Here is a 16,771-nt window from a genome sequence, read left to right as displayed (position 1 = left end):
CAGGTGGAAGAAATGATGAATGGGGTAATAATGAGTGGAAAGAGGGTAATATAAGCAGATAAGGGAGCGGGACCATGCAACCGAAATCGGGGTTTCCCATGAAATACCATCCCTAGAGCCAAACAATGAGTAAAAGAGATCCCACGGGACTAGAATCCAAGGTTAATACCTAAAAGGGATCTAGGGGACAAGTGCACAGACCAAGCTCATTCTTTCCGCTGAATCCCCCCATTAATCGATGCCCAGAAGTGTCCATGATAAGAAAACTACAATACTCAATTTCCAAGTGACAAGGTATACCTTTATGTTTGGGGGGCCGACCTTCAAACATATGATCATGGCAGATGGGTGAGGGACCACATGGTTGCCTCAAGTGGTGGAGAAATGGCACAATGAACTAGCTGGTTGCTGCAAGGGGTTGTTGGCTGCCAGCTGAGGACCATCTAGCTCCAATTGCGACGTGATCTCTCGAAGAAGCGGGCAAAGTTGCTCGAATGGGAGGTCACAAGAACTCCAACAATCTCTTGGTTACCGTAGACCAGTCACCTGCACATATAATAGATGGAAAAACACGAGGCAGCATGCTTTCGCGGCGTCTCATGTTCGCAAATGCTATATGTTAGGCCATAAAATCAACAGAGAATAAATATGAAAGTATGCATCTATCTATCATGAGAAATATCATATGACATTAGTTCTAATGCAAAATCAACATGCGATGCACCCTACTCTACCATGCATATGATACAATGTCAAGTGCTAGGTATAATCATAGACCCAATGCAACCAACATTTCAATTGATCAATACAAGAATGCATGCTTCCATGATTATTTTTGCAATGGACTCGACAATATAAGTGGGAATAATGATGCGAGGAGTTACGGGGGCGGGAGGTGGGAAAACAGGGGACCCATATTATATAGAAAGGAGCCCTAGAAGAACGGAAAGACATCAACCGAGAAGATTGAATTTGGTCTTCTAACCAGGAGATAGAAATGTCAATGATCAAGTACATGAATCTTTGATGAAGAGCTATCTCAGGCCTATCACCCTCTAGGTAAGAAGGATTGAATGTCTCGAATGTATTTAGGATGATATTATTTTGGTCATTGGGAAAACAGGAAATGGACTCATCATTGTATTTGGGGAAAAACCATGATTCCTTATTCTTCATAGGGGAAAGCAACTCTTCATCAAGACTAGGGGAATGAACATCATCACAAACCTCTATTCCCAAGGCAGAGGGGGAACGCACAAACATGAAGAAAAAACCTTTTTCAAGGGCATGGCCTACGGAAGCATCTTCCTCAATTTCTTCTATATTAGAGTCATCACAATTTCCCACAAACTTGGAAGGCTCTTCTTTGATTGAATCATCTTGGAACATAAAGAAGAGACCTTTCCAATCACTAGGAAGGGATTCATAAGGACCAACATTGCTATTCAAAAGATGCGAAGCATTTTCTTCTTCCCTGAGCTCATTCTTATGGACTTGAGAAACCATGGGATTTCTATAATCATATATTTGGTGTTGGTTAGGATTCCATTCATTCTCTTCTTTGGATAGGGTGGATTTTTCCTCCTTCATCCGTTCCCAACGAATGATCTCCAAGGTATTTACTACATGATTTTGATAAAATGTCTCAAGAAGAAGGTCATTCGTAGGACTCTCATTATATTCACTCTTCACATTATGGAGTCTTTCTGATTGCTCACAATAGTGGGAGAAAATCTCTTGGGAGCTATATGTGGCTATCTGTTTCCTGCAAGACTTTTCACATTCCATCATCCATTCTTGCAATGTCTGAGGGCTCTCGAGGTTGAGATCTTCCTCATTATCCTTAGAGGATATGCTTTCCAATTCATGAGTCTCTCCCTTGGCATTATTATTAAAGTATGCATCAATAAGAGGCTCTTCTTCAAGCATAAAACCATATTCAATAACTTCCTCCTCTCGAAGGGCCATATCTAACATTTGGGATATGTCTTCATGAGATTGGAAACTCGACCCTTCATGCAACAAGAAGTTCGTAGTCAACATTGGAAGAGAAGGAATGCTTTTAGGTTTACATGATTCAAGCCAATCAGTACTTGGGGCAATGGATAGGACAAACAATTCCATTTGATCACAAGGTTGAGTTATATTTTGCTTTGAAAGGTACCTTATGAACCTTACCACGTGGTTGGCTGCAGAATGTGGATCCCCATCAAACATTGGCATATTCTTCATGGATTTCGATGAAGGATATCTTGGGGTCCCTATCATATCTATGGCAGGAATATATGTGGTCAACATGTTGTTGGGTCCTTAATGACATGGGAGTCACCAAGGTGAATGAAATTGCCTTAAAAAATGCTTACTTCACCCTACAAGCATTGACTTTGAAGTTCAATGAAGAACTAGGGCTTCGTTCTTCCAATGGAGTCGCCAATAATGTTATTTCAATATGTCGTATGGGGAACCAAACACACGTTTCGTATCCCCGGCAACGGCGCCAAAATGTTACCACTCAAACTAGCAAGGGACCTAAAGGGCAAATGCTAGATCAAGAGCAACAAATGGAGACTTAGCGCACTGTCACCTCAGCTAAGTCTCCATTTTTATGGACTTTCACCGATGGGAGGAGACCCGGTATATTATGGAGTCACAGATGAAGGATAAGTCAATGAGATGATGGGGGTGACCCTAACAATCCCTTTCCTAGAAGAGTTAGAAAGATAAGGCTTGCTTGCTTTCTAAGCAGGGTACAATGTATTCTACGGAAAGGAAGGGAGGATTTAAGGGTTAGGTTTATGAGATATGACTTATGAAATAACTTCCCAATCCCTAAAACCCTTATTGTAATTGGCATCCCAAATGGTTCTTGAAGAATTGTTTTTCAAAGGAACGGGACCAAGTGGAACCGGTCTAGGATAGGAGGAATGAGTATGGCAACCAATGATGTTCTTACCCTAGAAAAGGTGGGAAAGGATCAAAGAAAGGATTTTCACTTGAAAGTGTTGATTTGATCCTATGAGGTGCTAGCCTTGGGGATGCTAAGGAAAGGTTTGATCCTGGAGCTAGGGCTTGACTTTTTTCCCAACTCCACTGTAGGAATGGCTTCAAAATTGGAGGAGACTTTGAAGAAGCACCAGTGTAGGAGACCCTAGGAGATCGAACTTTTTGGAGGGCTAGCTTGTCTGGAAATTGATGCCCTACGTACCCCAATTTAGCTAGACCTGAATGAAGGTGAAAGGATGTGATTTTTGGTGACCACCTTTTGGTAGATCAGTACCTTAGTCTTGGGAGAATGGAGTCTATGATGAAATAATGAGTAGGATTCTTGATTCTTGGTCAAGGAGGCCTCAAGATCACTTCGCTAGCCTTCTAGGTCAAGGAGAAGCAATCTTGCAGCTTTTATACTTCGATGTGCAAAGGAGATGGCTTATCAAGGTCAAATTCTTTTATAGAATTACCCCTATGAGATTTCATTCATATTACATGACCCATACATTGAGAGATGCTATAATAGGGACAAAATTCCACAATTTTAAGCAGTAAATGCATGCAACAATTAGCCCTATAAATAGCGAAAATCCCAGTCCAATGTATATGACAAAGTAAACAAGAATAACATTAAAAGCATGTACTTACATGTAGCAAAGTATATCCAACCATCCACAATTGACAAAAGAGAAGCTCCAAGATAAGATAGACCAATATCCACACATCAAAATTCATCCATAAAGATCCAATTCATCCTCTAGAGAAAGTGAAAAATTCTCAAGAGAGAGAAGAAATCCAATCCAAAGTGATGATGAGAAAATGTACTCATCTCACTTGTATTTATACACAAATTAGGAGTTCGAATTATTAGCCTACATAAGCCCCAAAAATATAATAATGTTTTAATAATTCAACTTTTGGTGACAAGCCCACCAAACTAGATCATAAATGAAAGAGTAAGCCTCTCAATAGGTCAAATAATAATCTATGCATGTCGTAGGGCCCTCTAAGAGGCCTGATGAGGTCCATGGGTGCCACAATGAAGCATAGGACCCTCAAACGCAGTGGACAAAGGGTTGGCCCCTTGTAATAACTTGTTGTGCTCAAAATGACATGTGGGGGCACACAAGTGTCCTCATGGGTCTCCAAACAAATCAAAGATGCTTGTAGATCGCCTGCAAGGGCTAGGATGATGGTGTAGGTGATGCCACATCATCGTGCAAGTCCTGGATCATTTGCCAAGTGTATGGTGCAAATCTGGGGCCAGCTGGGCATGATGGATCAGGAGCATCTTCCTCATCCAATAAGTGAACCACGAGCAATCTTTGAATGGTTGTGGGGATCCATGGAGTGCTATCTATTCTCAACGCACACCCTACATGTGCCAATGTATCCCTCTAGAGGATTAGGACCCTGTATAGGGACACCAAACCCAAGATGGAGAGCATCTGCAATCTTGCATAAGATCCAATGTGTCCCCTAGCCTTCCAGTACAACAATTCATTAGAGAAATCGAGTAAATAAGCTTACAAATCATGGACCACAGGTAGGGACTTCATAATGGCCTGCCCTTTCATAATGGGCTTCGAATTGTGCCAATGTCTCCTAAACTCCAAATGGGATTAACCAATGATCCTATTAGGTGGTTTCTACTTCTAAAGGGGATAACATAGTCAAGCTACATCCGTCAAAAGGTGGTGGCATGTGACAGATGGGTGAATGAAGCGAGGAATGAGAAGGGGCAATCCTGGGTCACATGTTGGGGTAAAAGGGTAGCTAATAAGAGGGGAGCCCACACTTGGGTTTATGATGTATAGGAGGGAGCAATTGTGGTACATGAGGTGACCCGGCCTTGATGTTTCCACCCTTCTTTATATTGCTTTTTCCTTTTTATGATTTTCTTTGATTAACTACTCGGGGCTCAAAGGGGTAAGAGCATGATGTATAAGATATATCAGTGAATAAGCCCTTTTAAGGTAGGGCAGTTCATTGCCCATCAGGGGCTGGGACAATCATGGGTTCCTATATGATGAGAGAGGATCATAGAACCTATAGGAACCAGGGTGATGGCCACGATGATGGGGTAGAGCTCATGTATTGGCTTTTGCCCACATGCTAAATGTGTTTGTCCTGGTCATCTTTTTCATTTTGTGGTACATTTTCCTATTGAATGTGAACAAATATGCTTTTATCTTTCTTTTTAGGTGCATCAACCTGCGGGCTTCATTTTAGGCCATGACCCAAGGTGTGGGCAAGGGGAAGGGAGAAGCTAGCCCTATGTGGACCCAGTGGAGGAATGTGGACCTAGGTGGAAGAAATGATGAATGGGGTAATAATGAGTGGAAAGAGGGTAATATAAGCGGATAAGGGAGCGGAAACACGCAACCGAGATCGAGGTTTCCCATGAAAAACCATCCCTAGAGCCAAATGGTTAGTAAAAGAGATCCCACAGGACTAGAATCCAAGGTTAACACCTAAAAGGGGTATAGGGGGCAAGAGCACAAACCAAGCCCATTCCTTCCACCGAATCCCCCCATTAATCCATGCGCAAAAGTGTCCATGATAAGCAAACTACAATACTCAATTTCCAAATGACAAGGCATAACTTTAGGTTCGGAAGGCCCACCTTCAAACATACGATCATTGGCAGATAGGTGAGGGACCACATGACTGGCTCAGGTGGCGGAGAAATGGGACAATGAGCTAATTGGTGGCTGTAAGGGGCTACTAGCTGTCGGCTAAGGACCATCTTGGAGAAAGAAAAAAAAAATCTCTAGGGATATCACACACAAAGTAGCAGAGGCCTTTAGGGCAGACTCATTCCATGCACACTCAACATGATGTCAAGGCCATACTACACTTCCGGAGAGCAGTGAGGACCTTGCAAATGCAGATTGCCTCTCCACAACAAAGCGTTGTGCACTTTGATGATTCTGACAAATAATTGACACCTCAGAGCACCCTTCAATGTTGAAACGCTAAGCTCACTTTGATGTGTTAGAGATTCTCGATGATGTACCTAGCATGCCCCCAGGTTGGCCTTGACACTATTTGATGGGCATGCCTTGATCCAAAGTCTAGCTAATGACGATTATCCCCAAGATGATTAAGGAGGGCTTGTACCACCTCATGAGGCCCCAACGCTGGAGAGAGATTACACCATGTTGTCTTGATGGCACCCATGGAGATGACGCGGGGTACCCAAAGCTAGCTTTTTGGACACATGGAGATGTTTTGAGGCTTGATTTGAGGACTCTTCCTTGGAGAGGAATTTTGGCTCACATGTGCAAACAATTAGTGACTTATTTTGTTGTATAGAGCTATTGGGTTGGCTTGTAACCCGCTTACTTCATGTTCACTCAAATTTTAGGTAAATTAATGGAAGTGATTGGCTTCATATGAATAGAGGATTACTCCATTTTGTTTTATCATCATCACTTGTGGATTTCGGCCTCCTTTAGAGAGCTCGACTTAGCCTAGATGTAAGTCGCTACTTGTGCATATGTGATCTTTTGGGAGCTATTGTTATTGGAGAATGATTTGCGTCTTGGAGATGTCTTTTTGGGATTGAAAGAAGACTATTTCTTGGAAAAAATGTAAGTGATTGTAGATTTTTAATGGTTTTTCATGTGATAAATATATGCTAGGGTTTTTCTCTTATTCCATGCCTAAATGCAAATATTTTATGGAAAGTCTTGCTTGATCATTGCATGTTAAACTTGTTTTCCTTGAATGCCATAGAGGACCTCCTAGAGAGATTTAGTCTACATAATTTCGCCCCTCATAAAAAGATAGAGTTTATCAAGTAAAAACTAGGGTTTTCCCCTTACTCCAAGAATAGATTTAATTCCTCTTAAAGCTAGCCCTAAAGACTCCATCACCTAACTAGGGAAAGGCACTGGGAATCCTTATGGCAATCAAAAATCATAAAACCTTTTATCTTTCCTTCTTTCTTATTTTTCTAAGCCCTATAAGGCAAATCGCTAGGTCTAGGGCATAGGGTCGAATTCAACTAGGGTGCTAGCAAGATGAAATTTGAATATTTAGTAGTTGTAATTCACCTTGATTGACCCTTGGAACTCAAAATATAGCTCTTTTCATGATTGACTTAGCCCTAATATGGTTGACATCATCAACCCTAGGCAATTTGTGCCCTATAAAACCCTAACCTTACTTAAGGCTTCAACTTAGGACTTATTTTGAAGCTTTGCCTTCTCCTTTTGTTGATTATGTTATTTGCAAACCTTTTCTTTATGTTTGTATGCCTAGAAACCCCTTTGTTGATCTACATCTTCAAGCCCTAGGTGTTAAGTGCCTCCCTAAGGCTTTTGTATATGGTACGTTGCTCCTACACATACAGAGTTGTGCCCTTGTTCATCTAAGAAGTACCTTGCTTAGCCTTTGATTCATATCACCTTAAGCCACTTAACTTAGAATATCCTTTAGGTGAAAATTGGGAAGTCTCCCGTGTGGTGAAATTCCACTAAAGAGTAGGAGGAGGATTGTTGAGGTGACAGTGGCAATCCACTTCATTGTTGCAACAAGGTCTGGCCCTTGCCTTGTGAGGCCTTTCACAAGGCCTGCTAGAACACACCCCACATTACATGAAATGCACCTCTAGCATAGTGTAAACACTTTAAGAGCAACCCAAAAGCTAACTCAAACAACTACTTACCTGGTTGACCAAAAAGGGGCATTATTTTCACAAGCTTAATAGCTCCCCGAATCAACTTTTGAACTACAATTCCTCCATCTAAAAGAGAAAGAAGAGACAAAATGATGAAATATATCATATTAATGCAATGCTATGTAATAGCCTACTAGCATTAAATGTTAGATACCCTAAATGTAAGTCAATAGTCAATATAAATGTTTTGTCAATCTATGTTGCATCAGTAACTACTTGAACAGCTATGCGCGGGGCTGGCCCATAAATGCAGTCTCACATCTTGTCCATAAAATTCAGGAATTCAATAGAAGTCCCTTCCCTAAACATCTCTCTTTCCCTCAACGAGTTTCTAAACCATAGTAGCTCTAAAGAAGTCACATCCCAACTTCCGACCTTGCTCAGATCACTATTACCCATTTGCCCGTAACGATGATGATTATTTACTACATTTTGTTTTCGAAATTCTCTCTCTTTTTTAAGCTCATTGCTTTCTTTTCCCCACTTATCTGCTTTTCTCACTTAATATTTCATTTGGGCTTGGAAAGTAGCTGGTATTTTAGTAGGCTAATATACTAATTCCAGTTGTGGACAATATTATTGATAATTTTATTGGTTTGATAAATAATGACAATTGTTGTTTTCAAACCAAAGAATGACGTTCACAAAAGAACAGGTTAATCATGCCAATAAGGGTTAATTTTCTTCATTTGATTTCATGGTGTGAGTAACATCTTGTCATCCACTTCAAAGCTTTCCAAATTACCAATACAACATCAAGACATGTGGTACATCAACCATAAATTTAGTTTTAAAGTAGATGACAATGTCAAAACATATTGTCCAGGTCTGTTACGAATATTTCCCTTTTGGTTTTTGTATGCATGCAACTGATTCGTTGATGCAGGCAAACTAAGATAACCTAGAGACTTAGAAAAAACATACAAAATAGAAAGAACTCCCTTTATTTTAGCTAAAAAAATAACTAGTACTTTGATTAGCCAGTTATCAGTGCGATCTAAACTGACCACTGAAGTGACTGAAAGTTGATTTTAAACCAAATAAATGGACTTGCATATGCAGTCAACCTTAAAGATAAAACATTTCCCTTTAGATCAACTTTATTAAATTCGTTAACAGCACTAGATGAAATTGTATTGAAAGGAATAACAATGGCTCACATAAATATCCCATGTACTCTGTATTATTTCATAACACTTACGAGATGGAAAATATTTATAATCTAGCCCTATGGATGTTCAAACTCCATATACATAGTTTTTTTAACTTCACATGATTTTCCTATATCAAAGACAGCATTCTCTAGCCAATTATAAAGTTACCAATAATCCCTACCAAACAGATTATTAACCTCTTGATTTCCTAGGCTAACACAAGCCCATGAATTGAAATAAGCATAAAGTGAAATTATTTTAATTTTGCACACATTTCTGTTAATCTGTTTGTTAAGGATAACATCAATTAAAACTTACTAACTTCTATAAATTTTCGTATCTTATTTATTTAAGTCGCTGAAGGTGGGCTCTAGGGAGATTATTTGTACATAGTGCAATTTATTTTATTTAGTTTAATCAGATAGAATAGTCTTACTTAAGTCGCTGAAGGTGTACTCTAGGGAGCTTATTTGTACAGAGTGCAATTTATTTTAGTAAAAAAATTCTATTTAGTTTACTCAGACACAATAGCCTCTGATAAATGGCCCTAAGATATTACTTACTAGTTTTGGTTATAATCCTGTGTAATAGTCAACAAAAGAACCCAGTAAGACTAAGGGACTTTCGCATAGACTGATATTTCATATTAACCAAAATAGTTGGAACAGAATAAACTAAATCATGTACAAATATATTTGTTAAAATACCGAGGGAGCTACAATGGGAGACCTTCAGAATCTGCAGGACTTGGTCAAATTTAGTTGATTTAACTTTCACGGTACGTAATAATAAAATGTTATGCGAAATGACTAAACTCCAATAAGAAGCTCATCTTGATTTTACTGTCTTGTCAAAAAGCCCGAAGAGCAGCTTCCTACTGCTCATGACAGTAAGGTAAATTTTATCCCCACTTTTTTCACATAGGGTTCTGTCAATCAATTATATATTAAGACAATTCACACATTATTTCACTACTTATGTATTTTCCCCTTTTCTTCAAATAGGCAATTGATCTACACGTTACTCAAATTAATTGATGTGCAAATATTTAAGCTAATTGTTGATATATGTCATGCAAGCCTGTTAAGGTAAAATTAAACAGCTTGAGCACCGAATGTCAATTTTAAAATCATAAGGTAGCCCATAAGGTGCTTTAGAACCATACAGTCCAGTCAAACTCCAATAAAATCTTTACTCTACAGAACCCTTCAAAGGATGTCAAATCAAACGCTGCCTTGATTAATCTGCCGTGAAGTGGCCCTGGCCCCTATACTGGCTCGTAACTTAATTTGCAGGGTTCTGCTCCCTATAATATATCAGTTGAAACAAACCAGAGAACAATCACCACATATATTTACATTAAAATACCACATAACAAGCACCACATACATTTACATTAAAATGTATTATTTGTAAACGAATTTTACATATTTGACAAAGTATACCTTTAAAGATAAATAAAAATACCAGAGACGCTTTTATAGCAGCTCTGCATACTGTTATCTTGGGGTAAATGTTATCTTGGGGTAAACTTCGGTAATACAGCAATTGCGATAAAACTCAGTAATAATGCGCCGACGCTCCATTGCACCAAAATTAGCAAAAAGCTTAAAGGGTAGACTACCCTTGACTCGGACTATGTGTTTTCAAAGAATAAATAAATCAAAAACTTACTTGATGTTCTTTCGGAAGAAGGCTCTGGTTTAACAATAACCATGACCACAGATGTCTCGTGTTCGAATCCTATATCCAAGCTATTTATTATATAATCCGATTCTTTCCTTAAATTTCTGCATGGTGGATGACCTGATTGCTTCTTCCACCGCGTCTCATTATAATGAATTCAAATGCTTTAGGCTGAACCGCTGTTAGAAGGACCAAATCCTAACCGATAATCGTTACTCAAGCCTGTCGATCATGACTCCATTTCTGTAGAATTCTAGTCATCAAAGAATTAGCAGCCGTGCTTGGACTGTGGATATGCAGGAAGGTGGGAAATTGGTGATGTGATCAATCTTGATACGCCGTGTTTTGTCCACAAGGTGTACATTAAATGTCCAAGTAAATTAAATTTACACCGTGTGTACCAGGAAGACGGACTACCATTGTTTGCCCATTTTGTTTGATTTCTCTGAGTAGTTATTTGTTGATGTTAACGTGGAATAATTATTTTAATAGTTGACAAAGACATGTTTGTTTAGCATCACTCCAATAAAACTAACCCGTTTTTCGAGACCAAGTTCCCCTATCATTTATTTTAATTTATAAAAAAAGTATTTTAATATTGTGCATTAAATAAGTTATTGTGTTGAGAGGTGCTGTGCAGGTAGTATATGCTGTATGATGTATTGGATGGGGGAGGTGTATGGGAAGATGATGTATTGGATAGTATCCCTGTATGGGGGAGATGATGTATTGGAGTGTTAAATTAATAAAGTGTGAAATAAAAAAATATTAAGAAAAGGGTTTATTTAATTAGAAAAGTAATAAATTTGGAAGAAAAAAAATATATATATTGTGCATGATAAAAATTATTGTGTTGAGAGGTGCTGGGCAGGTAGTATCTGCTGTATGATGTATTGGATGGGGAGATGTATGGAAAGATGATGTATTGGATAATCTCTCTGTATAGGGGAGATGATGTACTGGAGTGTTAAATTAATAAAGTGTTAAATAAAAAATATTAAGAAAATTGTTCATTTAATTAGAAAAGGAAGAAAGAAGAAATATATTGAAATGTTAATTAAATAGAGTGTTAAATAAAAATAATAATAATAAAGGTGTTTATTTAATTAAAAATGTGTATAAATAATAAATTGATTTAATTTAATTTTTATTAATGAAATTATAAATATATATTTTATTAAAAGAAAATAATTACATATTTATGATTATATTTATAATTGTTTTATTAATAAAATTTAATTTAAATAATTACAATATTTATGATTATATTTATAATTGTTTTATTAATAAAATTAAATTTAAATAATTACACTAATTATACTAGATATTTATCATTAATATTTTAAAATATTTGGTTAAATATTTAACATTAGAATTTGCATTGGTCAATGTTAAACTAATAGTGATCAATAGACAAATAAATTAGAGTCCTATCTTGGCAGGAACCAATAATGATTTGATAACCATATTTAAATTTAATTAAGAAACACATAAAAACTTAATACTTGCAATAAACTTGTAATATAACAAATTTTTAACCATGGATATCCAATGCCACTTTACCATGGATATGACTAATGTGTAAATAGATTTTGCTACAATATTGTGGATTATCAATACCACATGCCAAAAAACATAACTCATTTCACAATAAAAAATTAAAATGTGAAATATTTTAGACATTACATATAGCATTGATTATATAGAGTGAAAATTCTCCATCATATGGATGAAGGGGGTAGAGAGAGCAGATAGGGGAGGGGGGGAGAAGGGGAGAGGGAAGGAGATAGTGACGGAGCTAGAGGATGGAGAGAGAGAGAGTGATGGTGATGCAAATCTAACTAAGATTTGCTTAGAATCAGTCCCTCTCTGAGTTAGTTTGCCTTAGGAGGTGCTTCCTCCAATTCTTCGACCAGAATCCCTGTAAAAAAAACGATGGCAAACTTTAGCACTATGGAAAAATTCAAATGCAAAACACTGTTGTCGCTTCTCGTATCTCGGATCTCGAGTCTCTAAACAAATGGCTTCTCGGCGCTTTTCAATCTCAGATCCTTGCTCCTCTCAAGTCTCAGGTCCTCGGCTTGTAGCGATCTCAAAACCTTCACATATCGTAGTCTCGGGACTTCGCGCCTTCGGGATCTTAGGTCTCAACAGTTTAGTGGAATTCCATTTAAATGAAGTGTCTGAGGTTTCAGCCTTCAATATGGCCCCACTCAATAGAATCTCGCCAATGTGCCACAACACTTGATGGGTTTGAGCAATGGAAATATTCCTCGTCACCGTCGCTTGATGGTCTCAGATCTCGGAACTTTTAAAGAATCGCAATGTTAAAAAGATATGAGATTCTGAGTTTCATGCTCTGGTTCTCTATTACGAGATCCGTCAATAGACAATCTCGGCTCCGCCACTTGACCAACTTCTCTAAAAAGAAAAATGGCTAAGTGTTGGCTTCTCTCGGTTTAATCTCGAATTCGATCCTCTGACTACTTTCAATTCTCTAGGTTCTTTTGGACTCTCCTCTTGACTTTATCTCTCCTTTTTGCTCTTCAATTAGGCTCTCGCTCTTCTCTATTTCTCCCACAATCACTCCGACGAAGATATATATATATATATACACACACACACTCGAGTCTATTCAATGAAATACATGCTTCACATATTGTAAAATACATGCAGATTACAGAAGGATTGGTTAAATGAGCTCGGAGCTCTTGAAGCCGAGGTTTTCACGTTTACAATCTCTCTCACCTCTCCACCACCTCTTTCATTAATCAAAGGAAATATATATGAATTACATTATTCGGTTCATATTCTTGAAGATAGGATCTAAAAACCCATTTGGTGCAAATTGAACTAAACTACAACTATTGCAACAAATTGTCTAATTTAATTAATTACGTGCTCAATTAAATAAAATCACATCCTAACAACCCACACATTGAGGAACCAACTCCTTTGGTAAAAAAAATTTTGACCTCTCGGACAAAGAGAATTATGTATGCTCTTGCATCATACTCCCAAGGAACAAAGATTTCAGGGGCTCTTGTCCATGAGTTCTTCAATAGATTTTCCACTTTTCTGTATGAGTGTGGTAGTCATCCAGGTTGCATATGTCACTAGTAGGTTCTTCCACTTAACCAAGTACTCAAAGTACTCTTTGTCCCTGGTTTCATGATCAATCTTTTCTCCAAGATCTTCTTTGGTTGCAAAGATTTAGTTATTGACAATTGTTTTTCCCATTGTACTGGTTGCTACTTATGGTCATTGGTTGGTTGTTCTGTGTCAGGTTCATACTTATATAGATCTGCTACATTAAAAATAGGTGAAATTCCAACTCTAGGTGGTAGTTCAAGTTCATAAGCATTGGCAGAAAAATTCTTCAGAATTTTGCAGGGGCCTATTTTTTTGAGCTCCAATTTGTTGTACTCATCCTTAGGGAATCTCTCTTTCCTCAAATGTGCAAGCACCAAATCTCCAACTTCAAAATTATGCTCCCTTCTACTAATATTTTCTATGCTTTTATACTTCAAATTACTTTCAGACAATTTTTCCTTGACCTGATTGTGGATTTCTTGTATTGTTGTAGAAAAATCCTCTCCTACTGCACTCCTCTGCTTTGTTCTTCCCAAATTTCTGAGTTCATATACTCCCCTCGGGTTCATTCCATACACAATATAGAAAAGGTCTTGCCTAATACATCTATTTGGAGTGTCATTATAAGCATACTCGACCTATGCTAAAATTTGGTCCCACTGCTTAGGGTGATCTCTAATCAAACTGCACATAATGTTTCCAAGGCTTATGTTCACCACTTCAGTTTGACCATCGGTCTGTGGGCGATATGCTAAGTTGTATTGCAATTATATGCCAAATTTCTTCCATAATGTCCTCTAGAAATGTCCCAAGAATTTAGTATCTCAGTCTGAAACAATTCTCTTGGGAATTCCATGTATTCTTACTACCTCTTAAAAGAACATATTAGCAATATGGCTAGCATCACTAGTCTTAGCACAAGGAATAAAATGAATCATTTTTTAAAATCTATCTACCACCACAAAAACAGAATCATTACCTTTTTGAGTTTTAGGCAATCCCAAAACAAAATCCATACTTACTGAATCCCAAGGCCTCTCTAGAATTGGCAATGGGGTATACAATCCAGTTTTCTGACTTCTTCCTTTAGCATCCTAATAGGTTTTTCATCTCTTTACAAACTTTTGCGCATCCATCCTCAGCTTCGGCCAATAATAGTGTCTTTTGAATAAGTCATAAGTTTTGTCCTGTCCAAAATGTCCTCCAAGGCCTCCACTATGTTTTTCCTTAATCAGGTTCTCCCTTATGGAAAAATTTGGAATGCACAGCTAGTTATTTTTAAAAATCAATCCATCTTGAATCATGTAATCAAGCCATGGACTCCTATCTTGAGTAGTTGGACTTTTACAAGCTTCAAAGGCTTCCTTGAAGTTTGTATCCTCCTCATACAACTCCTTGATAAAATCAAATCCCAACACTTGAATTTGACTTTCCTGCAACAAAAGTCGTCTCCTGCTCAAAGAATCTGCAATTTTGTTAGATTGACCATTGATATGCTTCAAAACAAATGTAAAGCTTTGTAGGTACTCAACCCATTTAATATGTTTCTGGTTCAATTTAGGTTGTTGCATTACATACTGAAGAGCATGATTATCTGTATACAAAATAAATTCCCTAGACAACAAATAATGCCTCCACTTTTTAAGAGCTTGAACCACTGCATAAAACTCCTTGTCATAGGTTGTGTACTTTCTTTTGGCCTCATTCAACTTCTCATTGTAATAGGCTATCAGTATGTCCTCCTGGCTAAGTACTACTTTGATTGCATCATCACTGGCATCAGTCTTCATTTGAAAAGGTTTATTGAAATTTGGAAGAGCAAGTATTGGTCGTTCTGTAATAATCTTCTTCAACATTTGAAATCCTCTTTCAACTTCATCAGTCCAATATGGTTGCTCACTCTTCTTCACTGTCTCTACAATTGGTGCACTCATCTTGCTGAAATTTCTAATAAACTTCTTGTAAAAACTTGTCAAACCATGAAAACTTCTAACTTCAAAAATACTTTTGGGAGAGGGCCATTCAAGGATATCTTTCACCTTACCTAGATCCACCTTCAATCATTCTCTATAAATCACAAATCCTAGATATTCAAGCTCTGGCTTCAAAAAGGAACATTTCTTCAAATTCACAAGCAACTTCTCTTGTTGTAACTTCTTCAGTACATATCTCAAATGTCTCAAATGCTCTTCCTTATATTGATTGTACACTAAAATGTCATCCAGGTAAACAATCACAAACTTCCCTATAAAATCCTTTAGTACTTCATTCATCAACCTCATGAAAGTACTAGGTGCATTGGACAAACCAAATGGCATTACCTTCCATTCATACAAACCCTCACTAGTTTTAAAAGCAATCTTCCACTCATCTCCCTCTTTGATTCTAATTTGATGGTATCCACTCTTCAAATCAATTTTAGAAAACCAACTGGCACCACTTAAACAATCTAATAAATCATCAATATGTGGCAAGGGAAAATGATACTTGATGGTAATTTTATTTAAAGCTCTGGAGTTTGTACACATGTGCCATCCACCATCCTTATTTGGAGTCAACATTGTGGGTACAACACATGGACTAAGACTTTCTCTGATCAGTCCCTTATCTAACAACTCCTACACTTGCTTCTTGATTTCTTCATTCTCTTTAGGTGTCATGCGGTAGGCAACTTTATTAGGCAAACTTGCTCCTGATATCAAGTCAATATGATGACTGATACTCCTCATTGGTGGTAACTCACTTGGTAGATCATCCACCACAATATCATGATATTCTTCTAGCATTTCTTGAATTTCTACAAGAAAATTAGAAATAGTACTAGAAGTAAGTATTACTCTAGGCTTGCAAACAATAGCAAAATTTACCTCTTCTGGTTCTAACTGCTGTCAAAATTCCTTGCCACTCAACAACAACGCCTTTGAATCATTTCTCCCAAAAGTTCCTTCTTCTTGTAATGGAAACAAAGTATGGTTGATGCCATCCTTATGAAACCTATAAGTATTTTTCTTACCATCATGCACCACACTTCTGTCAAACTGCCATGGTCTTCCCAACAAAATGTGACATACATCCATCAACATCACATCACACAAAATCTTGTCTTTGTAACTACCAATCTGTAGCTCTATCTCACACTGATCATTCACCAAAATGTAATGTC

General features: G+C 37.7%; 1 protein-coding gene across 2 annotated transcripts in view; it reads right to left on the bottom strand.

Moving 5' to 3' along the window:
• LOC149223504 (uncharacterized) overlaps positions 1–10,945 on the bottom strand; it is a 239,862-nt gene extending 228,917 nt beyond the window's left edge. The window contains exon 1 of one of the 2 annotated variants that reach the window (XM_089385847.1): positions 10,504–10,945. Coding sequence is in view for 1 of the 2 variants with exons in the window: in XM_089385846.1 (XP_089241972.1) it covers positions 10,504–10,546 (43 nt within the window). In the remaining variant the exon portion in view is untranslated. The remainder of the gene's footprint in view (positions 1–10,503) is intronic. The other variant, XM_089385846.1, reaches the window with a different exon arrangement.
• Between the last annotated feature and the right edge of the window lie 5,826 nt (positions 10,946–16,771).

This window comes from Pinus tabuliformis, chromosome Q (assembly GCF_031772625.1).
Source record: "Pinus tabuliformis cultivar Carrire ecotype Pingquan chromosome Q, CPIR1, whole genome shotgun sequence".
Lineage (NCBI taxonomy): Eukaryota > Viridiplantae > Streptophyta > Pinopsida > Pinales > Pinaceae > Pinus > Pinus tabuliformis.
Note: the sequence above shows the minus strand (reverse complement) of the source record. Positions and strands in the feature narration are given on the sequence as shown.